Genomic DNA, 27,906 nt, shown 5'->3' on the forward strand with positions numbered 1-27,906 from the left:
GATTTTCTCCGGTTTCGGCGATTGTCTCCTGCGTGTTAAATCCGAAATCTGGAGGAAGGGATATCACGTTTCACCGTGTGTTTGGGCACTCGGGGGGAAGTGATGTTTGGTGTTTGAACGGCGCTGCCCTTTGCTCTGCTAAATCTGGGGTAAGTGTCAATCAAATGTCAGATTGTAGCGCTACACGTCGAAACAAGTGGAAGTCGATTTGCGTCAGGAATTAAACGTGTAGTTTTTTAATTCCCTCCCGGCCTTTCAAATACTGGATGCCGGCTTCCCGTGGATCTGGCTGGCACCAGGCCTCCTGTGTTCACAGGATGACAGTGAGAGTGTGAAATTTCTGTGAAGGCCCGGACCGAGGCTACTTATTTCCCCATCTTGGAGAAACTGTTCATTCCTCATTCCCCCTTCCGCCTGTTGCGTTTTAAAAAAAAGTTTTTAAAGTTTTCTGAGCGCCTCTTTACAGGAAGGTCGTAAAGCCTCTAGTGAAGGAAGAGTTCTTAGGTTCCTGCTTGGATTAGAGGGTCTGTAAAGAGAGGAGAGGGTTTTTTCCTCTCCGGAGTGTTTGTTGGAAACTGAGGGGAAACCTGATTAAAATTTTATAACATTCTGAGGCATAGGGAGAATAGACATTTTCCCCAGGGTAGAAATCTCAAATTCAAGAAGTTGCACATCTAAGGTAGGAAGAGGGGGAAAGTTTAAACGTGCAGGACACGGTTTTAGCAGAGTGGAGGGTGTTGGACAGGCTGCCGGAGTGTTGGTGAAAACAAATAGGATTGTGGAGCTTAAGGGGGGGGGGGCTGTTACACACATGAATATGCTTGAAGTAGAGGGAAATGGATCATTGCGAGCAGAATCTTAATTTGTTTAATTCGGCATCATGTTCGTTGCAATTTTGTGAGCCGAATGGCCTGTTTCCCTACAGTACTGTTCTAGACTCTAATTCCATTTTTGGTTCCTCCGCACTTTGATCCAGCCCCATGAAGTATACTTACCAAATTCTAAAATCCGATCTTCCCTAAATGTAATCTTTTTGTAGCCATTACCCTCACTGTCTAAATTTGTGAGGCATAAGGGACTGTTCACTCACTTTAATCCTGAACGTGAGGTAACAGTCAGGTAGAGGACGAAGTGAATGATCCATAATTACTGACCGGCTTTCAGGATGCTTCCGTTTCCGTAAAGACTTGGCCTGTGACCACTGAAGATATCCAACTTTAATGGCTGCCCTTCGGATGGGGTCGGTGTCAGTCTGAGCCTCTTCGAACTTAGCTCAGCCCGAAGAATCCACAAGAAATGTTTCTTTTTGCCTGATACGTTCCTTCGCCAGAGAAATCTGTGTTGTATCATTCAGAGTTCTTATGTGAGGGGGTGGGGGTGAAGGGTTTGTTTCGGTGCTGAGGAGTGAGACAAGCAGAAGACTAGAACAGCACATTTTCAGTACACCACGATCAGCCCGAGGAACGGGGAGTGGGGTGCCATAAGTCTTATTAAAATGACATTGAATTGACTCACGTACATGAGTAAAAATCTTTTTGTTACGTCTCCATCTAAATGGGCAATGTGCGATCAGTAATTTATAATAAATAAAACAGTCAATGTAATGTAGAATACAGCGTGAATTCATCAGTCTGATGGCCTGGTGGAAGAAGCTGTCCCGGAGCCTGTTAGTCCTGGTTTTAATGCTGCGGTACCGCTTCCCGGATGGTATCAGCTGGAATAGACTGTGGTTCAGATGACTTGGGTTCCCAGTGATCCTATGGACCCTTTTTACACACCTGTCCTTGCAAATGTCCTGAATCATGGGAAGTTCACAACTACAGATTTGCTGGGCTGTCCGCACCCAGCTTTTTTTGAAAATTCAGGTATGTACATCTGTGATATTGGACACTTGCCTTCCAATTACCTTCTGCTTTTCCTTGTGCTCTAGGATTATGTTTTTTTTATTGTTTCTAGAGGAATGTGTGAAGCAAAATGGCTACAGCTGTTGAAACTAAAGCTATCCTTCGGAGTGCAGATGCCGTGTGTTTTGATGTCGACAGCACCATAATAAAAGAAGAAGGAATTGATGAACTGGCGAAGTTTTGTGGAGTTGGGGATGTTGTGGCAGAAATGTAAGTTGACATGGTCTGTTGTCCATTAAGGGTGCTGCTGTAATATTGCCTTTATAGTCTATAACCGTTTGTGACCAGTGTTTTAGATTTAACACCACAATCAAACCATGGCTCTCTGCTGGATTGATGTGGCAACCCAAGTGCTTTCTATGTCTTAATTATGTAGCCAGGGCAATTATCTAATCTGTTGGTGGATTTAGATTTAATCCACACTAGAACGGATAATTTTGAAAATGCCGGTTTTGCGTAAAAACGATAGGTGTCTACACCAAGCATTTTTGAAAATACCTCCATCCACATTAAAATGGGTATTTGGGCGAATCTCCTCCTACTGGGTATGTGCAGGACACATTTATAGAAAACAAGCGACATGTTTAGTGTCGAATCTCGCGGTGAAAGTGCGTGTTTGTGCAGTTACAGACTAGAAAAACTTAAAAGGAAATTGCCAAACGACGGACAGCTGTCGGCTCTTGTGCAGGAGGACTTAAAACTAAAGAAAACAAATACTGGAGCGTATGGAGGCAACTGACAGGGAGTTCATGGACAGTGTGACCCGGCTGACGAACATTGAAAAACTGACTAACTCTGTTGCATTAATAAAGCACCTTGTTAAATGTATAAAACCTGTCTGTATCAGCGGTATCTTGTATTTCCATACAATGTTACATTAGGCTATTACATATCTAATGTCAGAGAAGTACTTGCATAAATAGGTAAACCACCTTCATACAAGTGACAGAAAACTGGGAAAAGTGAGTATACTTATTTATTCAGTAAGTTATTTGGTGAGTACATTTCTAACTCTTCTGGCTTCAGTCTCGTTGCTGTCTGTTCTGAAATTGTTAGGTTGTGTGGGGGGGTGGGGGGGGGTTGCATTCAGGAAAACAATGAAATGCTGCCATCTGTTCCAGCACGTCATGACAGCGTTTCTAGAAATCTCCAGTTACCCCATCCACACTACTTTTGCCCAAGCGGCATTTTTCAAATTTACACACTCTGGAGGGCGTCTTAGAAAAGCTCCATTTTCAGGGGAGGAAAACGCCGCTTCAGTGTGGATGGAGGGTCAAAACAAAGAGAAAAAGCTTCGGTTAAGGATTTATCTGGTCTAGTGTGGATGTAGCCTTAATGTTTCCAGTGTACAAGTTTCTAGGGTGTTTTGGGATATAGCAAATATTGGGAGACTTCCGGTGGCTGTAATGGAGTATGTTGCGGTAGCTACGTGCTCCGAAATTATTCGCTTACTTTGCTGTTTAAACCTATCTTGGTGAGAGCACCATGAGTAGAAAACACTCTAGAAAACAGGTTAATTTAGAGTCTTTGGCTGAAATGTTTCAACAAATGTCAGAGAGACTTGAAAAATTGGATAAACTGGATGACTTGGAATCCAAGTTTGACTTGTTACAGAATTCCTTCGACCTGGTTAAATCTGAACTGAAAACGCTTAATCAGAAACTTGGAATTCACAGCAGACTGTGAATGATCATGAAATTCGTATTAAGCTACACGAAGAATCTCTGCCACTGTTGCAGAAGGATATCGAAGGTTTCAAGAAAATTTCTGAGGAGCAACTTAAAAAATACGATGCATTACTGAAGAAACTTACAGATTTGGAGACCAGGAACCGAAGCTGCAATATCAGAATTCTTGGGCTTCCTGAAAAACAGGAGGGTAATCAACCTATTGATTTTTGTGCTCAAGTGCTGAAAGATTTATTCCCTGATATATTATCGGAACTACCAAAATTTGAGCGCGTTCACCGAGTTACCTCGCCTAATTGGGATCCTGCCAAACCTCGATCTATTATCATTTGCTTTTATGACTATCAGATTAAAGAACAGATCCTTCATGAATCAAGGAAGAAACGCATATTACAATTTCATGATCAACAGTTTCGGATTGTTCAAGACTATCCACCGGAAGTTCTAAGAGCTAAACAGGCTCTTAAAGAGGCCGTGTCTGATCTTTTTAAGCTCGGCTGTCGCCTTCCTCTCAGAGATCCGTGTAAACTCAAGGTTACTACTTCTGATAATAAGGTTTCTTTATGAAGCCTGAAGAAGCTAAGAAATTTTTACAGTCTCCATGCTTAAATTCAACCTTGAATATTTCTCTTTATGCCAAATGTTTTAATTTCAGGTGTTCAATCAAGTAATTGGTGCTTTGTTCATAACAAGGTTTCTTGGTTTATGAAGTCTTAATTATTTGTTTGATTAGTAATTGGCACCTTGTTATCTATCAAACTATGCAAAATATGCAGGCATACCGCATCCATTTTCTGTTTTGCTGTTTTTTGCCTTTATACTTGTCCCCTAATGTTACTTTTTCACAGCTCTTTTTAAACAATACGTTATATTTTTTCAGTGTTATGTTGATTTTTATCTTCCTTTTAGTAATTCGACAAAGTAATTATGTAGGCTGTACATGTAATAATTACTGAGGAATGAAACTGTAGGGTGTTTTGCTTTACTTTAAATTCACTCTGATCTTTCTTATCTTTTGATTATGTATATACCTTTCGGTCTTTTACTGTTTTTCAATAGTTTACAATATTCTATATTTCTTCTTGCTGGTTTTTGGTTTTTTCATTATTTTACCGTTTTGTCATTGTTTTTTTTTCTCCCTTGAATGCCTTAAATTAGTCATGTAGGAAGCTATCTAAACCGCTTCTAATTATTTTCTATTTGTTTCTTTTCTCCTTTTTTTTTTGCACTCGCAAGTATATGTTGTTTTTCTTATTGGTTTCTACTAATATTTGATCTTATTGTCTTTCCTTTTTACCGAAACTAATACTTATATTTTCCCATGTTTTTTTTTGTAAATAGCGAACATATTTACTTGGATATTTTGTATTTGTGTGTGTATGTATATATATATATATTTACAATTCTTTATTCAGCACAGCTATATATATATATTTTCTGGAGCCACCGGAGTTTTGGGTTGGGAACGTTAGATTTAGTCTTCAGCCTCCCTTGGCTGATTTCTCTCTTTGGGGGGAGAGAGGGGGGAAATGGGTTCTTCCAGAAAGCTGATTGGATGTGTTTACTGTTTTATTTATTTGCTATCTGCATGTCTGTGATTACCTTTTATACATTACTAAAGGATACTTGATGGATTCTTTTATTAATATACTCAGTTTTAATGTGAAAGATCTAAATAACCCTGTTAAAAGAAATAAGATTTTCTCTTATATCCGGAAACTTAAAACTTGTATAATCTTTCTTCAAGAAACCTATATTCGTAAAGATGATATTTCACGTTCTTTCAAAGGATGGAAAGGTATACATTTTCACTCACCTTCTCAATCTAGATCGAGAGGTGTCTCTATCCTGTTTGATCAGAATATCTCCTTTATTCAACATAATGTAATTTCTGATACAAATGGACAAATAGCTGTATTATTGTTTCGGGTAGTCTTGAGAATAAACTAATGGTATTTGCAAATGTATATGCTCCAAATACAGATGACTCCTTGTTCTTTGAACGTCTTTTCTCTTTTCTGCCTGATTTAAATTGGTATTCCTTAGTGATGGGTGGAGATTTTAATTTTTGGCTTGACCCTATATTAGACTGCTCCTCAAGTAAAACCCCTGTCACTAATAAATTAGTCCTACTTTTTAAATCTTTTCTATTTCAATGTGGTATTCTCAATGTGTGGCGTTTTTTGCACCCCCAAGAAAAGGAATATTCATATTTCTCTCAGGTTCATCATATGTACTCTCGGATTGACTACTTTTTTTATAGATAGAAACTTGCTTCCAGTGGTACGATCTTGTGATTATAAGGAGATTGCTTTGTCTGATCATGTACCTGTGCTTCTGGCTTTAAGATTACCTGTTTATTCTGTATCAAATAGAAGTTGGCATTTTAACTTATTGTTATCTGATATAAATTTTCTAAAGTTTTTGGAAAACTATATTACTTTTTTCTTTAAAGAAAAATTTAAAGGAGATGCTACTGGTACTATAGTCTGGGATTCCTTTAAAGCATATATTCGTGGAGAAATTATCTCTTACTCTACCTATATAAAGAAAAAAGCTGACAAAGAAAGGTCTGACCTAGCAGCGATATTAAAAGATCTTGATCGACAGTACGCCCTATCTCCAGATCCAAGTATATATGATAAGCAGATTGAAATCCAATCCAAGTATAATCTACTGCTGACTTACCCAATTGAACAACAGCTGTTGAGAGATAACTCAATTTTACATTCACGGGGATAGAACAGGTAATTTATTAGCCAATCGCTTAAAATCTTTTAAAGTTAATCGTCAAATCACAGAAATTTTTAAAGATAATGGTACTAAGATATCCAACCATTCTGAAATTAACAACTTTAATTTACTTTAAGTTGTCTCAATCTGATTCTTCTTCAGATGATACCTATATGAATGCTTTTTTCAGTAATATCAACATTCCTACATTGTCTGCTGATAGCCTAATACAGTTAGATCAGCCTATTTCCAATGAAGAAGTGGCTGAGGCTATACGTGCTTTACATTCTGGTAAGACCCCAGGACCTGATGGTTTTCCTGGGGAGTTTTACAAAACTTCACTAGGTTACTTACACCTTATTTATCCTCTGTTTTATCAGAGTCCTTTAAATCAGGTTAACTCCCTCAATCTTTTTATGAAGCTTTTATTTCTCTTATTCTTTAAAAAAAAATAAAAGTCCAGCTGAATGTTCTTCATACAGACAGATTTCTTTATTAAATGTTGATGCAAAAAATTTTATCCAAAATGATAGCTCGAAGATTTGAAAATATTTTATCATCTATTATATCACATGACCAGACAGGATTTATTAAAAATCGTTACTCACATTTTAATATACATCGGTTATTGAATGTGATATATTCACCATCCAAAAAAAATCAGAGTGTATATTCTTAGATGCAGAAAAGGCCTTCGATAGGATTGAGTGGAATTATCTTTTTAAGACCTTAGAAAAGTTTAATTTTGGGCCAAATTTTATTCGTTGGGTTAAATTAATTTACCTGTCTCCTACTGCTCAGGTTATTACTAACTCCCAAATTCCTAAGCCCTTTAAATTACAGCGGGAAACTAGACAAGGTTGTTCTCTTAGTCCTTTACTTTTTGCTTTAGCTATAGAACCCTTAGCAAAAGCATTTCGAGAATCTAAGGACATTGCTGGTATACTAAGGGAAGGTATGACTCATAAAATTTCATTTTACGCTGATGATATTTTACTTTTTATCTCTTAACACTGAAATTTCTTTACCTTCGGTTCTTTCTTTAATTTCCGAGTTTAGTTTTTTTTCAGAATATAAACTGAACTTACATAAAAGTGAGCTATTTCCTTTAAATGACCTCACGTCGTCAAATGCCAAATTTCCATTCCAAGTTGTTACAAGTCGATTTACATATCTAGATGTAACAATTACTAAAAACTTCAAGAATTTATTTAAAGAAAACTTAAACCCCTTATTGAATTATGTGAAAAAGACGCTTTCTAAACTGTCTCCTCTTTCTTTATCCCTAATTGGCCGAATTAATCCGATTAAAATGAAGATTCTTCCGAAATTTTTATATCTTTTTCAGGCTTTACCTATTTTTATTCCTAAGACCTAATTTGATTCTTTAGATTCAATTTTAACATCTAATATTTGGAATAATAAACAAGCTCGTTTAAAGTTTACCTACAAAGAAATAAAGAGATGGGTGGATTAGCCTCACCCAATTTTAGGTTTTACTATCGGGCTGCCAATATAAGGAATATTACTTTTTGGTCCTATTATATTTATTGTAAAGATTGCCTATCATGGATCTCCTTAGAAGTCAATTCTGAAAATAAATAAATAGATAGATAGATAGATAAATAAATTGAATGAATAAATAAAATTCCTCTATTGTCTCTCGGATCATACTCTTCCTTTTCAGCAAATAAAACAACAGATAACATAAGTGTTAAGCGAAGTTTAAGGATATGGTCTCAATTTAGAAAATTTTTTGGTTTAGCGAATTTTTCATTATCATCTCCCATTCTCCTTAATTATTTTTTTATCCCTTCCGTGACTGACAAGGTCTTTAAGGATTGGGATGAACTAGGAATTAAATGTTTTTGGGACTTGTTTATCTCAGGATCTCTTGCTTCATTTGACCAATTGTCAAATAAATTTGCACTCCCAAAAACACATTTTTACAGATACCTTCAAATTAGAGATTTCTTACTTTCCCAATTAACTACTTTTCCTATAGGTCCTGATAAAAATTTACTAGATGATCTTTTAAATTTAAAACCTTTTGTTAATGGTTCTATTACCGGTATCTATAACTTGTTGATTGATTCTAGACAAGACTTTTTAGATAAAATAAAAAAAGCTTGGGAGGATGACCTAAATTGTCAGATTTCTAATGAAAGATGGAATAAAATTCTTAAATGGGTTAATAAATCATCTTTCTCTGCCCGTCATTCTCTTCTACAATTTAAAGTGGTTCATAGGGCTTACATTTCTAAACAGAAGCTGTCCAGTTTTTATCCAAATGTTTTTCCACTTTGTAATAAACGCAACTCTGCTGATGCCTCTTTAATTCGTATGTTTTGGTTTTGCCATAAAATTGAAAAGTTTTGGCGGGAAGTATTCCATACCTTCTCACAACTTTTTAGGGTCCAATTTGACCAAAATCCCCTTACTGCCTTGTTTGGTATTATTGCAAATGAAGATATAACTTTAAATACTCCTAACCTACAGGTTTTAGATTTTACCTCTCCTTTAGCAAGGAGAGCAATCTTGCTTAAATAGACAATAGGTGCAGAAGTAGACCATTCGGCCCTTTGAGCCTGCACCACCATTTTGAGATCATGGCTGATCATATACTATCAATACCCGGTTCCTGCCTTGTCTCCATATCCCTTGATTTCATTATCCATAAGATACCTATCTAGCTCCTTCTTGAAAGCATCCAGAGAATTGGCCTCCACTACCTTCCGAGGCAGTGCATTCCAGACCTGGACAACTCTCTGGGAGAAGTTTTTCCTTAACTCTGTCCTAAATGACCTACCCCTTATTCTCAAACCATGCTCTCTGGTACTGGACTCTCCCAGTATCTGGAACATATTTCCTGCCTCTATCTTGCCCAATCCCTTAATAATCTTATATGTTTCAATCAGATCCCCTCTCAATCTCCTTAATTCCAGCGTGTACCAGCCCCAGTCTCTCTAACCTCTCTGCGTAAGACAGTCCAGACATCCCAGGAATTAACCTCGTGAATCTATGCTGCACTTCCTCTACAGCCAAGTTGTCCTTCCTTAACCCTGGAGACCAAAACTGTACACAATACTCCAGGTGTGGTCTCACCAGGGTTCTGTACAAATGCAAGAGGATTTCCTTGCTCTTGAACTCAATTCCCTTTGTAATCAAGGCCAACATTCCATTAGTGATCTTCACTGCCTGCTGCACTTGCTCATTCAACTTCAGTGACTGATGAACAAGGACTCCTAGATCTCTTTGTATTTCTCCCTTACCTAACTCTATACCATTCAGATAATAATCTGTCTTCCTGTTCTTACTCCCAAAGTGGATAACCTCACACTTACTCACATTAAACGTCATCTGCCAAGTATCTGCCCACTCACCCAGCCTATCCAAGTCACCCTGAATTCTCCTAACATCCTCATCACATGTCACACTGCCACCCAGCTTAGTATCATCAGCAAATTTGCTGTTGTTATTCTCAATGCCTTCATCTAAATCATTGACGTAAATCGTAAACAGCTGTGGTCCCAATACCGAACCCTGTGGCACCCCACTAGTCACCACCTGCCATTCCGAGAAACACCCATTCACCGCTACCCTTTGCTTTCTATTTGCCAACCAGTTTTCTATCCATGTCAATGTCTTCCCCCAATGCCATGAGCTGTGATTTTACCCACCAATCTCCTATGTGGGATCTCAAATGCCTTCTGAACATCGAGGTACACTACATCCACTGGATCTCCCTTGTCTAACTTCCTGGTTACATCCTCGTAAAACTCCAACAGATTAGTCAAGCATGATGTACCCTTGGTAAATCCATGCTGGCTCGGCCCAATCCTATCACTGCTATCTAGATATGCCACTATTTCATCTTTAATAATGGACTCTAGCATCTTCCATACCACAGATGTCAGGCTGATAGATCGATAGTTCTCTGTTTTCTCCCTCCCTCCTTTCTTAAAAAGTGGGATAACATTAGCCATTCTCCAATCCTCAGGAACTGATCCTGAATCTTTTTTTTCAATCTTTTTATTATTGTTATTAATAACAAAATAAAATTGATACATAGATAATGGGATTACAAACATACACATTTCAACTGAACATGAAAGAATACATAAGCAATGATTACAGTATGAATGAGTATTCCCAAATCATGAACGATACAATATACAAATAAACAAGGCAAACCTAGGTATATCATAATATATATTAAAAAAAACAGAAAAAAGAAAAAGATAAAAAATATGCAAAAACTAATCTAATAATCTAATAACTAATAAAGAAAAAAAAGAAAAAAGAGAAAAATAAAAAATGGGAAAAAAAGGGCTGTTTATAATATCTCGCAACAATACAAAATCATCAGTGTCGTCAACTCCGATCCTCTCAACATATATAAAATCGAAACTGAAAAAACAAATAGGCTTAGAACAGGGTCATATTACATCATATGAAAATATTGAATAAATGGTCTCCTTATCTTTTCAAATTTAATAGAAGTATCAAATACAACACTTCTAAATTTAAACATAACATAGTTTGAGAAAACCAATGAAATACAGTAGGATGATTAATTTCCTTCCAATTCAACAAAATAGATCTTCTAGCCATTAATGTAAGAAATGCAATCATTCAACAAGCGGAAGAGGATAAATGAAGTGAATTTTGGTAAACCAAAAATTGCAGTAATAGGATGAGGTTGTAAATCAATGTTCAATACTGCAGAAATATCATCAAAAATATCTTTCCAATATTTTTTCAAATGCGGACATGACCAAAACATATGAGTTAAAGACGCTATCTCAGAATGACATCTGTCACAAATAGGATTTATATAGGAATAAAAACGAGCCAATTTATCCTTGGACATATGAGCCCTATGCACAACTTTAAACTGTATCAATGAATGTTTAGCACATATAGATGATGTATTAACTAATTGAAGAATTTTATCCCAATTCTCAATAGGGATAGTAAGGTTAAGTTCTCTTTCCCAATCATTTTTAGTCTTATAAAAGGGCTCTGAACGTATTTTCATAATTATATTGTAAAGTTTTGATATTAGCCCTTTCTGAAAAGGATTTAGTTCAAACAAATTCTCCAAAATACCTGAAGACACAAAATTTGGAAAGTAGGAAGTACAGTATTTAAGAAATTCCTAATCTGTAAATATCTAAAAAAATGAAATCTAGGCAAATTATATTTATTAGATAATTGCTCAAAAGACATAAAACAATTATCCAAAAATAAATCAGAAAATCGTGATAATCCTTTAGTCTTCCAAGCTGAATAAGCTTGGTCTATAATAGAAGGATAAAAAAAGCAATTGGATACAATAGGAATATTTAAAACAAACTGAGTCAACCAAAAAAATTTCCGAAATTGAAACCATATACTTAAAGTATGTTTTACTATCGGGTTGTCAATTTGTTTCGGCAATTTAGAAAGAGCAAAGGGAAGAGAAGTCCCTAAAATAGAACCCAATGCAAATCCTCGTACAGATTTAATTTCCAAGTTCACCCAATGAGGTCTAAAAGATATATCCCAATCCTTTAACCAACATATCAAATATCAGATATTAACTGCCCAATAATAAAATCTAAAATTAGGCAATGCCAATCCACCTTCCTTCCTTTGCCTTCTGTAAATACATTTTACCTAACCTATGATTTTTATTCTGCCATATATATGAGGAAATTTTTGAATCAACATTAGCAAAAAAAGATTTTGGAATAAAAATTGGTACCGCTTGAAATATATATAAAAACTTGGGTAAAATAACCATCTTAATAGCATTAATCCGACCTATCAGAGATAAAGATAGAGGTGACCATTTAGTAAATAAACATTTAATTTGATCAATTGAGGGTAAAAAATTAACCTTAAATAAGTTTTTATAGTTTTTAGTGATTTTAATCCCTAAGTAAATAAAAGAGTCATTAACTAATTTAAAAGGTAAATTTCCATAAATTGGAACCTGTCTATTTAAAGGAAACAATTCACTCTTATTAAGATTTAATTTATACCCGGAAAAATCACTAAATTGAACCAACAATGATAAAACTGCAGGAATGGATTTCTCAGGATTAGAAATAAATAATAATAAATCATCTGCATATAATGATAACATGTATATCTGTCCCACGATTAATGCCAAAAATGTTCTGTGATTCTCTGATAGCAATTGCCAGGGGTTCTAAAGCAATATCAAATAATAATGGACTAAGAGGACAGCCTTGTCTAGTACCCCGAAATAAATGAAAAAAGGGAGATCTTAGATTGTTAGTAAGCACCGAGGCTACTGGAGTATGATATATCAGTTTAATCCAGGAAATGAATGTCAGACTAAAATTAAACTTCTCAAGCACATAAAATAAGTATGGCCATTCAACTCTATCAAATGCTTTCTCCGCATCTAATGAAATAACACATTCTGAAGTGCTATGTGAAGGAGTATAAACAATATTCAATAATCTAACATTGAAAAAAGAATAGCGATTTTTAATAAAACCGGTTTGATCTTCCGAAATAATTTGGGGTAATACCTAATCCAGCCTAGATGCCAGTAGCTTGGAAAAGATCTTGGAATCTACATTCAATAAAGATATTGGTCTATAGGATGCTCAGTCAGTAGGATCTTTATCTTTCTTCAGTATTAAAGAAATGGAAGCTGTATAAAAAGATTGTGGCAGATTGCCCAATCTAGTTGCTTCTTCAAAAACCCTGCATAACCAAGGAGAAAGAGTAGCGGAAAAACATTTTAAAAAATTCTACTGTATACCCATCTGGACCTGATGCTTTCCCGGAATTCATAGAGGAAATAACCCCTTTAATTTCTGCATCCGTAATAGGAGTTTCTAATATTGAAAGATCATCTGAAGATAATTTTGGAAAATTCAATTTCCCAAGAAAATCACACATGGTATTACGATCATGAGGGAATTCGGAATGATACAGGGAGATATAAAAATCTTGAAATGATTTATTTATCTCATCATTGTTAACTGTCAGATCCCCATTCTGCTGACGGATCTTAGTAATTTGACGTTTAACCAAAGCATTCTTCAATTGACTAGCTAACAGTTTACCCGATTTATCACTATGTATATAAAAATCAGATCTGGTTTTCATTAATTGATTTTCAATCAAAGACGTAAGTAATAAACTATGTTCCGTTTGAAGTTCAACCCTTTGTTTGTAAAGCTCCTTGCTAGGAGTAATTGAATATTTCTTGTCAATCGCTTTAATTTTATCAACCAATAAAAGAGTTTCCTTCTTAATGAGTTTTCTCAGACTAACAGAGTAGGAGATAATCTGTCCACGTATATATATTTTAAAAGTGTCCCAAAGTATTCCGCAAGAAATATCATCCGTGGAGTTAGTTGAAAAGAAGAAATTGATCTGTTCCTTCATAAATTTAATAAAATCCGGATCTTGCAGTAAGGTAGAATCAAATCGCCATTGTCTAGCACTAAAAGCTGTATCCGTAAATTTAATAGAAAGTTTTAATGGAGCATGGGCAGAGATGGCTATAATATCATAATTACAACCAATTACCAATGGAATAAAACAAGAGTCAATAAAAAAATAATCAATTCTCGAGTAGGAATGATAAACATGTGAGAAAAATGAAAACTCTTTGTCCTTAGAATGCCAAATTCTCCAAATATCAAAAATTCCATTATCAGTCAAAAAAAGAGTTATTACAAGTGGCGGACTTATTAGGTAAAGTCTGAGTAGATATAGATTTGTCCATCAAAGAATTTAAACAACAATTAAAGTCACCACCCATAATTAACTTAAATTCATTTAGATTAGGTAGAGAAGTAAATAAGGACTTTAAAAAAATCGGAACAATCCACATTTGGAGCATAAACATTAACCATAGCAACCTTTTTGTTAAAAAGTAAGCCAGTAATTAACAAAAATCTACCATTCGGATCCGAAAAGATATCATGTTGGACAAATGCAATAGAGGAGTCAATAAAAGTTGAAACTCCCTTTACTTTGGCATTTGAATTCGAATGATACTGTTGACTCCTCCAAAAACTAAAAAAGCGATAATTGTCCTCTTTCCTCACATGAGTTTCTTGTACAAAAAAAATATGAGCATTAAGTCTTTGGAATACTTTGAAAATCTTTTTCCGTTTAATCGGATGGTTTAAGCCATTAGTATTCCAAGAGACAAAATTAATGATCTGAGCCATATTTCTGAAATCAACCCTTTAGTATATAAAGGGTTAACCAAATTATGAACTCATGCACCCGGAAGAGGAACAAAAATAAGGGGCGGACCCGGAAATGATGACATAGTGGACATCTTTGTAGTTTAAAATCAACCCAAATGAAAAAACTTTTAAAAAACTGATATAAGAAACATAAGATTTAGAAAAAGACCTCCCACCCCCCACTCAAGAGGAGAAAAAAAAAGACCACCCCAGCCAGGGATAGGCTGGGAAAAGGGAAAGATGAAACTAAATCTACACCCATATCAGCAGAAGACAACTCCGTATATAAAGGATTAAAAAAAAAGATCCACCCAAACTCTAAAGAAATAATAATCACTATACTAAAACCAAACTTCTTAATATAATTAGTCATTTAAAAAAAACAAAAAGAATATAATCACTATTAACTTATAAATCAAGTTAAAAACCCAAACAAACCAAAAAAAAATTTAAACTGTGATAAGAGATGCATTATAGGAAGAAGACGAGAGAAAAAAAATGGCAAAATCAAAAAAAACCAAAAATATTTTAGAGAAGAAACTGCCATCTTAGTAAAAAAAATTCACCTTCAAAGGGTTAATAATAATAACCAAAGATAAAGTACAGTGGTTGAAGTAAGTAAAACAACAAGATTATTATGTCAAAAAAAAAACTTTTAACTAGAGTATAAAATATAGAGTGAGCCTACACCAATAGCCAGAAACAAAATCTGGTTTTGGAAATAAAAACCATCTTGCACGATCAAAATCATTCATTTATTGGGGATGAGAATCCGTAGCAGTAGGGAAGTTCTCATTCAGAAAGCTTCTCGCTTCAGATGTAGAAAAGAAAACACGCCGTGATGCATTGGGAGGCGATATTCTGAGCTTCGCAGGGTATAAGAGCGCAGGTTTTAGATTTTTCTCATAACATTCAGACATAAGAGTTTTAAAAAGAAGCCTTGCCTGCATTACTTCTGGACTAAAATCTTATACTAAACAAAAATTGTGATCTTGAAATTTGACCATCCCAACACGCCGAGCCACATGAATAAGTTGCTCTTTAACATGCACATAATGAAATCGGACAATTACAATCGGTGGTTTAGCTGAAGCACTTGGTGATCGACGCATAATTCTGTGAGCGCGATCGAGTAACAGAGGACTGTCTGTGAATACAGAAGGGAACACATCCTTTAAAAGTTGAGCAAAGTACTTCAAGGGGTTCCCTTGTTCAATACCTTCCGGGAGACCAAGTATGCATAGGTTCTGTCTTCTGGACCGATTCTCAAAGTCGACACTCTTGGCTTTAAGTGTTTCCACTTGTTTAATCGTCGAAAGTAAGTTCTGCTCCAATTTTTCAATTATCAAATCTCACTTCCGAACGTCCACTTGCAGAGATGCGATTAGAAATTGCTGCTGGTTAACTACTGAATCCGTCTTATCCATATAATTTTGAAAAGCCTTTTATCTTGTTTAAAAATTTGTCGTCGTTCTTCAAATTTTTCATTTAAAACCTTCAATAACATTTCATAAGTCAATTCAGTGCGTTTAGGATCAGCCTGCTTCTTCCCGTTCCCGTTAGGATTCTTCCCAGGTTCTCGCCCTTTAGATCTAAGAGCCATTTCTTCAAGATAAGTTCAAAAAAGTAGCAAGTATTTTTTGGTGTAGGTAAAAATAAGTTAAATAAGGGTGATCATAGGTTAAAAAAAGTAAAGGTTATGGAGCGAATCTGAAACAGTACTCACTCCATGAGCGTCTCCTGCTGACCTCGATCCTGAATCTAAGGAACATTGGAAAATGATTACCAATGCATCCGCAATTTCCAGGGCCATCTCCTTTAGTACCCTAGGATGCAGACCATCTGGACCTGGGGATTTGTCAGCCTTCAGTCCCATCAGTCTACTCATCTCCGTTTCCTTCCTAATGTCAATCTTTTTCATTTCCTCTGTTACCCTATGTCCTTGGCCCATCCATACATCTGGGAGATTTGAAGTACTAATTAAATTCTTCTGCCATTTCTGTGTTTCCCATAACAATTTCACCCAATTCATTCTTCAAGGGCCCAACATTGTTCTTAACTATCTTCTTTCTCTTCACATACCTAAAAAAGCTTTTGCTATCCTCCTTTATAGTCTACCCCTCCTACACATCTTCAATGGCTACGTGATATTATTTCCTATTTAATTTAGAGAAGATCCGCTGCTCAGTCTTAAATTCGAAACAATCTTTTTATGATGTCTGTTTCCTAAATTGCTTTTCCAATTTATAAAGTTTAACAGTGCACAGACTTTTAAGTATATTTCTATCTTCTCAAGCGAATATGTTTTTTTTTCTAATTATCTATTATCATCCATCAGCTTTTTTCTTTGGTAGTTGGTAGGGGGCTGACATTTTTTATATAAAAAAATTTATTTTATGATGTATGACCTATCTTTAAATTTTTGATTACAGAGTGGTGTACCTTTATGTGATATGTTATAACATTTTGATCAATTTTATTACAATATATGAATGTACACAATTTATGTTGAGAGGTATCTATGTGTTGCATGCTGTAAATCTTGTTTGTTCTTCTGAATAAAAAAAATATTGTAAAAAGAAAGCAAATATTAATTTCGACAGCAACCGGTCTTCAGGTCTGAATGTGGATTGTAAATTGAATTTAAAATGCAGCTCCGAACAATGGTTTTCTTGGAGCTACAGACTGGGGTCAATTGCAAACCAGGAAACGCACAATTGACCAAGAAACACCCTGTTAACCTGAGAGATGTCTGCATATGCATGAATGCAGCTCAGAGACATTGTTCAATATAGGGTGTCTGGAGTGTTGGAGTGAAGATCTAGGTTTTGAAAATTATATGCAACTCAAGGGAAGCATTATGAATGCATTGCAGCTACAGAAGTTGTTCTGTTGTTACCTTTGATCTTTAGCAATAAAAATGTGATGCATTGTTGGGTGAAGGAGCCTCTTTCCAGGATGTCTCCAGCTTGTGTGTGCTGAATAATGGTTTTTATACTACCAGCTGTGTGCCTCTCCAGTGGCTTTTGTTGACAATCACAACAAGCATAACACAGTCTGTGATTGTACATGTCATCCTAAATGTACACCACAAAGTATTATTTTTATATGGGTATGAAATTAACATCAGAGATATCCAGATGTTTTTAGTGGAATTAAGTACTTGAAATGCTCTATAGGTGGAATGGACCAATTTTATTGAATACTAACCTGTATAATAGTTAGGACATTGGAAAGAGGGAGGGAGGGGAAGAAATATAGAATCACATCATAGAGAAGTTCCATTCAGCCATCTTTCCTTTGAAAGAGCTTTTCTTTCGCTTTACTCTTGCCCAATTTTTTATGAATTACCTGCAATATCTTTTTTCACTTCCAAATTCATCCCAAGTTCTTCTTTCAATGCTATTCAATGTGCTTTCTGGTAGACATTAACAATTTGCTGTGCTTGGAATGCTTCTCTTCAATTCACACTTGTTCTATTGCCATTTACCCATGTACTGTCACGTTAATAACTGATAGACAATTCCTGGATTTTGATTGCATGATGATGGAAGAAACAATGTTGTCAGTAGACCTTTGTTTCTGTTGCCTTTGTCCTCCTAATTAGTGGAGATTAGTGGCTTGGAAGAAACTTGGTGGATTGCTACAGTATGTTTTTTTTAGATGGGACACACTGCACCTACGTGCTTTGGTGTGGGAGAAGGGGATTATTTAAGATTGTCATTATATTGCCAATTAAATGCCCTTACTCAAGTCATATTATACTGGAGGTTTTGTTGGAGCTGCACTCAGCTAGGAAGTGGAGAGTATTCTTTGTAGGTGGTCAAACAGCTCTGTAACCAAGAGATGTTTTAGTCTCTCATTAGTCCAGTCAAATCCCTGATTAAATATTGATGGTGTGTCATTAAAGATGGTTTAGACCTCCTCTAAAAGAAGACTGTCATTGCTTGACAGAGATACAGTCTTCCATTTATCATTCTATGCCAGAATGTTGTCTAGGATTTGCTGCAGGAAGCTGTGAAGTGGTTTATGATCTGAGGTGCTGTGGGTAAGGCTACACACTGAAAATGACTCCCATTTGACTGCATGGTATTTTATATCTTTATTATTTTAATATTTTTCTCAAGGCCTGGAGGGAGGCTATCTTGCACCTTGAGTCTGCTGGCTCTCACAGTAATCCCATTCTTTCACAAACAAAGAGAAAATGTGCAGATGCTGGAAATCCAAGCAACACAACACAAAATGCTGCAGGAAGTCAGCAGGCCAGGCAGCATCTATGGAAAGGAGTAAATTTGATCTTCTGGGCCTTCCTGAAGAAGGGTCTCGGCCTGAAATGTTGACTGTACTCCTTCACATAGATGTTGCCTGTCCTGCTCAATCCCATTCTTTCTCTCATTTCCTTATAGCTCACTCCATCAACCATCTTGATTTTCCTGTCCTCTGCCTATAGTAATTAACTAAACTACCACCACATCCTTGTGTTCACTCTCTTAACGATTCATTCTTCTGCCATTTCTGGATTTTTGTTTGGACGAAAGTTGTAATTGGGCCTGAAGTTAAGTAGTTCTCGTAACAAGCAGGTTATTGGTGAATACCACCTGAGGCATTAAGGTGAGAGGGGAAAGTTTAGGGCAAGTTTTTTGTTTGCACAGAGTGCAGGGTGCCTGGGGTAGCAGTGGAGGCATATGTAGTCAAAGCATTTAAGAGGCTTTTTAGATGGAACCTGTGTACAGAGAATGGAGGGAAATGGACATTGTGCCGGCAGAAAGAATTTGTTTAGATAGGCTTTTAATTAGTTTGACTCGGGACCTATTCCTGTGCTCTAATGTTCTATATCACTGTAACTTATTTGAGAGTCATCTCGCATTGTAATAATTGGCCAGATTTGATATTTGGAAGATGGTGTTAATATTACAATATAAATGGATTCACAGACTATTCAGAAATCTTATGGTGGTGGGGAAGAAGCAGTTTTTTAATCATTGAGTGTGGATCGTCAACCTCATGTAACCCCTCCTCAGTGCTAAGAATGAAAAGACGTCATGTCCTGTATAGTGAGGATCCTTACTGATGAAAGCCACCTTTTTGAGGCACTGCCTCTTGAAGGTGCCCTTGATGTGAGGGAGGCTTCTACCTGTGATGTAGCTTGCTGAATCTACAACCCTCTGCAGCCTCTTCCAATCATGTGCATTAAAGCCTCTATACCAGGCTGTGATGCACCTAGTCAGAATGCAGTGCACTGTAAGTCTATAGAAATTTCAAACAAGAAAATTTGCAGATGCTGGAAATCCAAGCTATTCACACAAATTGCTGGAGGAACTCAGCAGGCCAGGTGACATATATGGGGGAGAAACGTACAGTCGACGTTTCGAGCTGAACCCCTTCAGCAGGACTGTACATTTTTTCCATAGTGCTGCCTGGCCTGCTGAGTTCCTCCAGCATTTTGTGTCTATAGAAATTTGCAAGAATCTTTCATGATATAGCAGATCTCATCAAACTCCAAAGAAGTGGAGCCACTGACATGCCTTCTTCGTGATTGCATCAGTGTATTGTACCTAAGATAAATCCTTAGATATATTGGAAGCTGCTCACCCTTTCCACTGCTGACTCTTCAATGAGGTATTCTACTGACTTACCCTTCTTGAAGTCTATAATCAATTCCTTCATCTTGCTGATGAGCGTAAGGTTGCTGTTGCAACACCACTTAACTAGCTGATCTGTCTCACTCCTGTGTACCACCTTGTAGCCATCTGAGATTTTACCAACAATGATGGTGTCGTTGTGCACTTGTCGATGGCTTTCAAAGTGGACTTGGCCACAGTCATGAATGTAGAGCAGTGGGCTAAGCATGCATCTCTGAAGTCAGTGATTGTCAGTGAAAAGGAGAGGTTGTGACCAATCTGCACTGACTCCCAATAAGGAGGTCAAAGATCCTTTTGCAGAGGGAAGTACGGAGGTCCAAGTTTAAAGGCTTGGTGATTAATACTGAGGAGATGATGGTGTTGAACACCAAGCTGTAGTCCTGAAAGGATCAACACTGGGGTCTCAGTGATATTCTCAAATGAAAACTTGTATAGACGAGGTGATTAGTAAGCTTGCAAATGGCACAAGAATTGGTGGTTGGTTGTCATAACAACCACCTCACGCTTAACATCACCAAATCCAAAGAACTGAACGTGGACTGAGAAAAGACGTATTGAACTATGTTGGGGCAAATGTGCAGAGCTCTTTGGGAGATCAAATGTAAGAGAAAATATGCATTAAATGACAGGACCCATGGGAGTATTGATGTACAGGAGGATCTTGTAGTGAGAGCCCAGATCTCCCTGAAAGTAGCAACACAGAGATATTATGGTAAAGAATGTGTACAGCATTCATTCCTACATTGATTGGGATGTTGTGTAGGAAATTTGTTTTGCAGCTGTGTAAAACTTTTGTTAGTTCATCCATTTAAAAAAAAATAAAGGATTTGGAAGCTTTTGAGGGTGCACACCATTATTGATAGAACATGATGGGTCTAGAGCAGGGGTTCTCAACCTGTGGTAAGGCTCCTTGGCATTTTTTAAAAAAAAGGATTGGGAACCATTCAAGAGAGTGGTGCATTTTGTTAGTTGTAAAGTTCTTACGGGTGTTTGTATTCAGATACAATATAGGTGCCTTGCTCTGAGAGATCCTTTGCATTTTTTGTTACAAATTGCAGTGAACCAAAGTAACGTTCTTAACTTGCTGTTTGAAAAGTAACAAGTTTATACCATGAAGTTACAGAATGTCGGATAATCAGCTCTGCTGGTTTATGGTGGACACATATCCCCAGTGTCCTATTTAAACAGGGTACCATGTTGTGATGTAGTCTACATCATCTTCACTTGTGCATGAGTCCATTTTCTCTAGTTAATGGAGTGATTCTTTAAATTCATTACAGGACCCACAATGCAATGGGTGGAACTATCCCATTTAAGAAGGCCTTAACAGAGCGTCTAGCGATAATCCAACCGTCACGAGATCAAGTGAACAAACTAATAAATGATCATCCACCTTGCTTAACTGACGGCATGATGTAAGTTATTGTAGGTGCTCTTAATAGTATAAAAAGTGTGAAATTGCAGGATTGTTTGTAAGGATGTGGCAGCATTGTGATGAGAAAGAAGAAATTTTTTGTAAGAGGAGTAAGAAAATATAAATTTAATTGCTGTATTTCTATTGTATCTTCTTCCCTAGAGGGGATATGCCATGTATAATTCTTGAAGAGTGGGGCTCTCTCTAACATTAATATTCATGTGTGTGTATTTAGAATAATAAACTTCAGGGTCTATATTTTGTAATGGTGATCAAAAATTAGCTTAATACTATTTTTAAAACTTTTCAAATGGGGTATATGGGATGTAGCAACCCAATATTGGTTGTGCTTTACACCATTTACCTTTAGAAAGACTGGGCTGAACTTGATAGAATGTTATAGGATGGTTCGGTAATTTTGCACTTGCAAAGATTGAAGAAAATTATCCAAAGGAGCTGGGTGCAAAAGAGAAGAACAAACCAACTTTTGATAAGAAATTCAATGTTGTAATTGTATCAGTAAATTTTGCAGATTAGCCCTGATCTGATGAAGCATAATGGCTTTTTAAACTTGTATTTTTAGGAACCTAGTTGATCGGCTTCAGCAGCGAAATGTGCAAGTCTTCTTGATATCTGGTGGATTCCATGTCATTGTGGACAGCATAGCAGCAAGGATCAATATTCCCTTAACCAATGTCTATGCAAACAAGCTGAAGTTTCACATGAATGGTTAGATTTATAATTACTGATAAATAACTTTGGACCAGAAATGATTACTTAGTAGGATTCAACCAAAGCAAATGAACTACTGATCATATTGGGAATGTCAAAATCAAAGTCTACCTGCTGTCATCTACATAAGTATATACGCGGAAAGGTGTAATGATAAACTTGCATTAGCATCTCAGGCGCATAGTATTATATAAGCCTTATTTTTGAGGGAAAGATAGGAGATACAAAGATACATTTGTAAGAAAAAGCAAATGGGATTGCAGATATTACGAAGGTTGGAAATCCCATTCAGTTCCTGTCCAGATTAATGGGATGAATGATTGCTGTTTTTAATAGCGCAATGTAAAATGATTGTAGTGGAGTTCATCACTTCATTGTAAATATGGGCCACTCTTTGGCATGTGATAGACTTACATCTAAAGGAAACTGAAATGGCTAAGGTGGGGGAAAATGCTCAAGGTATGGAAGTAGATTCTCCGTGGGTCTGAGTTACTTGGACATCTTAAACCTGACAAGTCTGATACTGGTTTCTGAAATTTACTAACTGTAGATGGCTTAGAAAGGGACAGTGAGGGAGCGCTAGAAATACTCAGGGGCTTAATCAGCATTTCTGGAGAGAAAGGTAATGTTTCAGATTGATGACTTTCATCAGAATGGGCCTATAGAAATTGTAGATTAAAAACAAGTTTGAGTGTAAAAAAAAAAGGCTGTTTGAACAAAGAATGATTTTGATAAGGTGGAAGGTTCCAAAGGTGGGAGAGTTTTGGGCCGAATAGAAATTATAGTTTTGAGTTACCTAGTCAATTGCTTGCCAACAATCCCCGCCCTTATATTTCTCAGTAAACCCTGTATCTTTGCTCAAATTAAGATCTAAATTCCAAGGTCTCTGTGGACAATTGGCCAAAAGATGTTTTGACTTTTGACTGTTTTATGTAGAATAAGTGGGATGAAAACATGTTGAGAATAGAATCTGCATCCAAGTGTATTTTGACTTAAATGTTCATGTAACATTTCTCTTTATTGTGCCTCACTGACGCTTGTTACCTTGTCTCACTTGCAGACCAAAAGTATCTGAGATATAATCTTCAGTCTCTACCCAGTGGGACATTTCACCCTTGGGTGTGGGAGATGAGAAACTAGCCACTGTTCCAGAATAAGTGTGGATGGAAGACAGAGATGGCATTGAGCATAGTAGTAAGGCATTCCACAAGTGGATAATGTGTCAAGGCTCATCATAGTCACTTAGATAATAGTAGTGAGAAGTTGAGGCAGTGCCTTCTAGCAGAAGGAAGATTTACTGATGGTAATATAATGAAAGGGGTCATAAAGCTACCTAATATTTTATTTAGTAATTTTTACTGGAAGCAATTTAGAACACTAGGATTTAAATCACTTAGATTACTTATTCACTTATCGAACAGCAATGTAATTTGTATTGAAAATGTACATAGGTTAGATTTCATTATTAAAGTAACACAGGAATCTTATCCTTTGGTTCCTTACTGGATGTTTGCTATTTAGTGTCAACTTTCTTCTTTTCCCTTTCACTGCATTACTTGAATGGACAGGAAGACAATTGTGCTGAAACTGACCTGTGGTTATATGTAGATGTGGGAGGTAGGTAGCTGGCTGGCCCAAGATGATCTTGTTGTCCTTTCACCATTTAGGTTACCTCTGTCTTCCACATACAGCATGTCTTGCTTCACTTTGAAACCTTGGAATATTAAAGCCTACTTTAATAAATCATACTTCATCATAAGGGCAATGTACTGTAGAGCGCTGATTGTAGTTCAGTGGTATTCATCTGCATTTCAGAATTTAGCTATCTTTTGCATCTGGGTTGTCACAAATGAGCAATTTGTTGCCTTTGGCCATAGCATGATGTGCGGGTAGGATCACAAAATTAAATAAAAGACCTCAAAACAAATTCCTTTGACAATCAGACACCTTGTACCTGAAAAGAATTTTGTAGATGCTGCGGTGATGTTCAAGTGGTGTGCAGGTAAGCTCAGGGTTGGTAATGAAACGTATTGTTATTTGGAATTTGTGCCTTTCTTTTTTTTCACTCCTCCAGATTTATTTTGTGGAGGACATCTGTCCATTTTTAGCAAGTTTCAGAGGTGACCTAACAGTTGTATTTTATTGCAGGTGATTATGCTGGTTTTGACGAAACACAACCAACAGCAGAATCTGGTGGGAAAGGGCGGGTCATAAGTCTCCTGAAGAAAGAAAGAGGCTTTAAGAAAGTTGTGATGATTGGGGATGGAATCACAGACTTGGAGGCTTGCCCACCCGCAGTATGTACACACACTGAAACTGTCATATCAAAAGAGTAACTTCAAAGTACAAATTCTAATTTAAGCTTTTCATTATATACGTACATCATCTAATAATAGAATTGGCCTTAATTAGCACCAAGTCTTTAATTTAGATTCTCTTTAATGTTCTGAAAACCTATTTTCAGAAATGCCTAATAGACTTTTGGCTTCCTGTCCTAGGATGCATTTATTGGATTTGGTGGGAATGTTGTTCGACAACAAGTAAAGGAAAAAGCCAAATGGTTTGTCACAAGCTTTCAAGAAATTACTGCAGAACTGGAATAGCAAATTTAATTTTAAAAGACAAATTGTACTTATAAAAATGTATTTATAGGAAAACATGAAATTCTTGAGTGCATTATAATAAATTTAACCTTATCCATGTAACTTTGCTATTTTGTTTCTGACTTGCTCATTAGAAAAGTGATACAGTTGTTGAGTGCTATTTCTGTTGTATCATTCAGAGCCAGGGCTCACCAGCCACTGGCCTCACAATACACTGCTTAGCAGTGGAACTATAGAAGCTAGGGGAACTTTATATAGGTTGCTGTTTAAAACAGCAACCCATGTTTATGCTTTTGGATTCCCCACATTTCCATGTTGTATATCCAGGGCAGAGTGGTTTCCACTTTGAGATTGGTGATACCTTCAGGGAAAGCTTGGTTCAGTGGGAGCATAATGCTTTTTTGTAGTGTGCTTGGAAATCCAATAATCTCTGCATGACTTTTTTTATCCTCCATTTTCCTCTACAAAGCCCTGTTTATTTGTGTGTGTGTGTATTTCATTTCTAATTAATTTGCAAATCGTAAAGAGTATATTTGGAATTATGGCACTTTTCTAAAGTCAATAATTGAAAAGAGATTCTGTTTGACTTTAGTTCATTAATTGCAAGACTGGCTCTAGAATGTTACATTTTTACTACATTTTCTGGTCAAGGTAAATTATCTTGTTTTTAATTTTAAATTAATAGATTTTTGTCCATTGGGGAGGAAAAGTTAAATATAGAATCTTTCTGTTTACAGCATACCCATGGGAGATGTACTGCTTTGACTGTCATGTATAGTTATTTTCTCAGATGGATAAGTAACCCAGGACTGCATTACAGTTCATTAAGTTAATAGTGAATGCAGACAGGTATGCTGTGCTAAATTTGCCCATTCAACTCTGTATTTAACCTTTTTGGAAAAACGAGCCTTTTGTGAGATTTTAGTTCATATTAGTAGCCCTGCAAATGGAAAGTGGAATCCAGTTCTCAAGGAGCCAAGTGAAGTTTCACCTTTGCCTTATTTGGTGTCTTAGCAACTATTCTTGCACGCCTGCCAGAAAAACATCATGAAAGTGAGAGTTGAAGGAAGCTATTGAGCCTCTTCAATTAATTATTCAACAGGGTTCTTGATATAATGGCACTTATTTCTCTCGAATGATTTCAGAGTACTTTGAATCACTTCTCTATCAGAGGATCATTCCAGATACTAATCATATTATTTCCTAAAAGATTTTAACTCATTCCTTACTTTACTGTTAGCTCTGTTCTTGAGACAACCAATTTTGTCTTCACATTTATTGGCCATTTTGCAAGTATAGAGGCTTGTTCTTTTCCTAACATGAAATGTCTAGATGGGCTTCAGATGAATATAATTTAAATTTTGTTTTTCCTTTGTGTGAAACCTATTTTGATCAGTGACCTTGTTGGTTGTTATCACAGAAACACCAATTCCAGCCAAGAGGGGAATGGATAATAAAATTACTTAATAATTCACACCCCTCATCACTTTGTTCTCCTTTATGCTTGTGTACTGAAGAATTACAATAAACTATTTTGAATTTCTCTTGCTTCTTCAGATTGTATGCTGAGACTACCCATTAAGATTTTGATATTAAGAAGGTCATGGGGGCAGTTTCAGCATGAACTAGATGGACTGAATGGCTTGTTTCTGTCCTGTACTTCTATATGGCTCTGTAATTGTAGGTCAGGGTACACATGGAGAAGGTCTGGCAGCAGCACCAAAAATATTGAACAAAACATAGAATATGTAATGTATTTTTTGCACAAGTAATGTATTTTTTTTTAACTTGACTTCTTGCCTGCTAACCAGAAATCTTGCTAAGAATGTTTTTGAACACTGTCATGCACGTTTCTTACTAGACAGAGCTTCATTCTTCAACAAAACCTTAATGTGAAGTATGCCTATGTCACAGCAACTTGTAGATGAATAGATGGAAATCTGCAATTCTACTGAGCTGCTATATCAAGGAATTTTTATTTAATGAGCAGGATCTTTTTCTGTAATGTGTGTGAAGCATTTGTGGAAGATAATAAACCCTCAAACAGTCCAACATTATTTTCCACCTTAAATAGACACATTTCTAATGAGAGGTAATTCCAACATCTCAAATTCTTCCAAAGTTGGCATTTAGTGCTGTCTCTAGAAAGTATACTTAAAATGGGAAACAGAGTGCCAAGGAAATCCCAGGGAACACGCTCTATTGAAAGGCCTAGGAAACTACTGTTGAACAATACTATAATTCAGTTCATCGGTCAAAGATGTTGATGCTGTTGTGCCAAATTTAAAGGATATGTTAAAGGATATGCGTTTGCTGGTGCAGAAATATAAACAGGAAACACATAAGCCTGAGTAGTCTGCAGTGACCACAATGTGCACCTGCTGAAAAAGGCCTTGAGAGTAAGCCCTGAATCCATGTCTGCTGGTGCCTAAAAGCTATTGCTAGCTGCCCAGAAATGGCACCACTTGCATGTTGCTTGAGAAGATACTAAGGACCTGTGCTGAACAAATGTTAGGACTGTTCACTGGGCTCTTTAACATTACCTTTCAGTTTGACAGTCTGAGGGTAACACCTGCTTCAAGCAGGCTTCAATTATATCGGTGCCTAAGAACATGGTGATCTGCCTCAATGACTATCGTCCAGTAACACTTACGCCCATAGTGATGAAGTGTTTTGAGAGAGGTTGGTGATGAAACATAACTCCTGTCAGGGAAGCAACTTGAATCCGCTCCAATTTGCTATCTCATTGGCTCTTCACTCAAGCCTGAACATCTGGACAGCAAAAATAGATACATAAGGAAGCTCTAGCAACTAGAGCTCAGCATTTAATATTATCATCCCCTCAAAACTAATCAATAAGCTCCACTACATTAGCCATAATAGCTCCTTGTGCAATTGGATCCTTGATTTCCTCACTTGCAGTCAATTTGGATTGGCAACATCTCCTCCACGATCTCCA

The 27,906-nt window shown here is 36.5% G+C and overlaps 1 protein-coding gene across 1 annotated transcript; it reads left to right on the forward strand.

Moving 5' to 3' along the window:
- Position 1: 1 nt before the first annotated feature.
- On the forward strand, positions 2-26,490 carry psph (phosphoserine phosphatase). The gene is made up of 6 exons (XM_059973167.1): positions 2-149; positions 1,957-2,114; positions 21,479-21,613; positions 22,196-22,341; positions 24,493-24,641; positions 24,843-26,490. Exons 2-6 carry the CDS (start codon positions 1,975-1,977, stop codon positions 24,945-24,947), a joined length of 675 nt encoding a protein of 224 aa, XP_059829150.1. The 5' UTR covers positions 2-149; positions 1,957-1,974; the 3' UTR covers positions 24,948-26,490.
- Positions 26,491-27,906: the final 1,416 nt, after the last annotated feature.

This window comes from Hypanus sabinus, chromosome 6 (genome assembly GCF_030144855.1).
Source record: "Hypanus sabinus isolate sHypSab1 chromosome 6, sHypSab1.hap1, whole genome shotgun sequence".
Taxonomy (NCBI): Eukaryota; Metazoa; Chordata; class Chondrichthyes; order Myliobatiformes; family Dasyatidae; genus Hypanus; species Hypanus sabinus.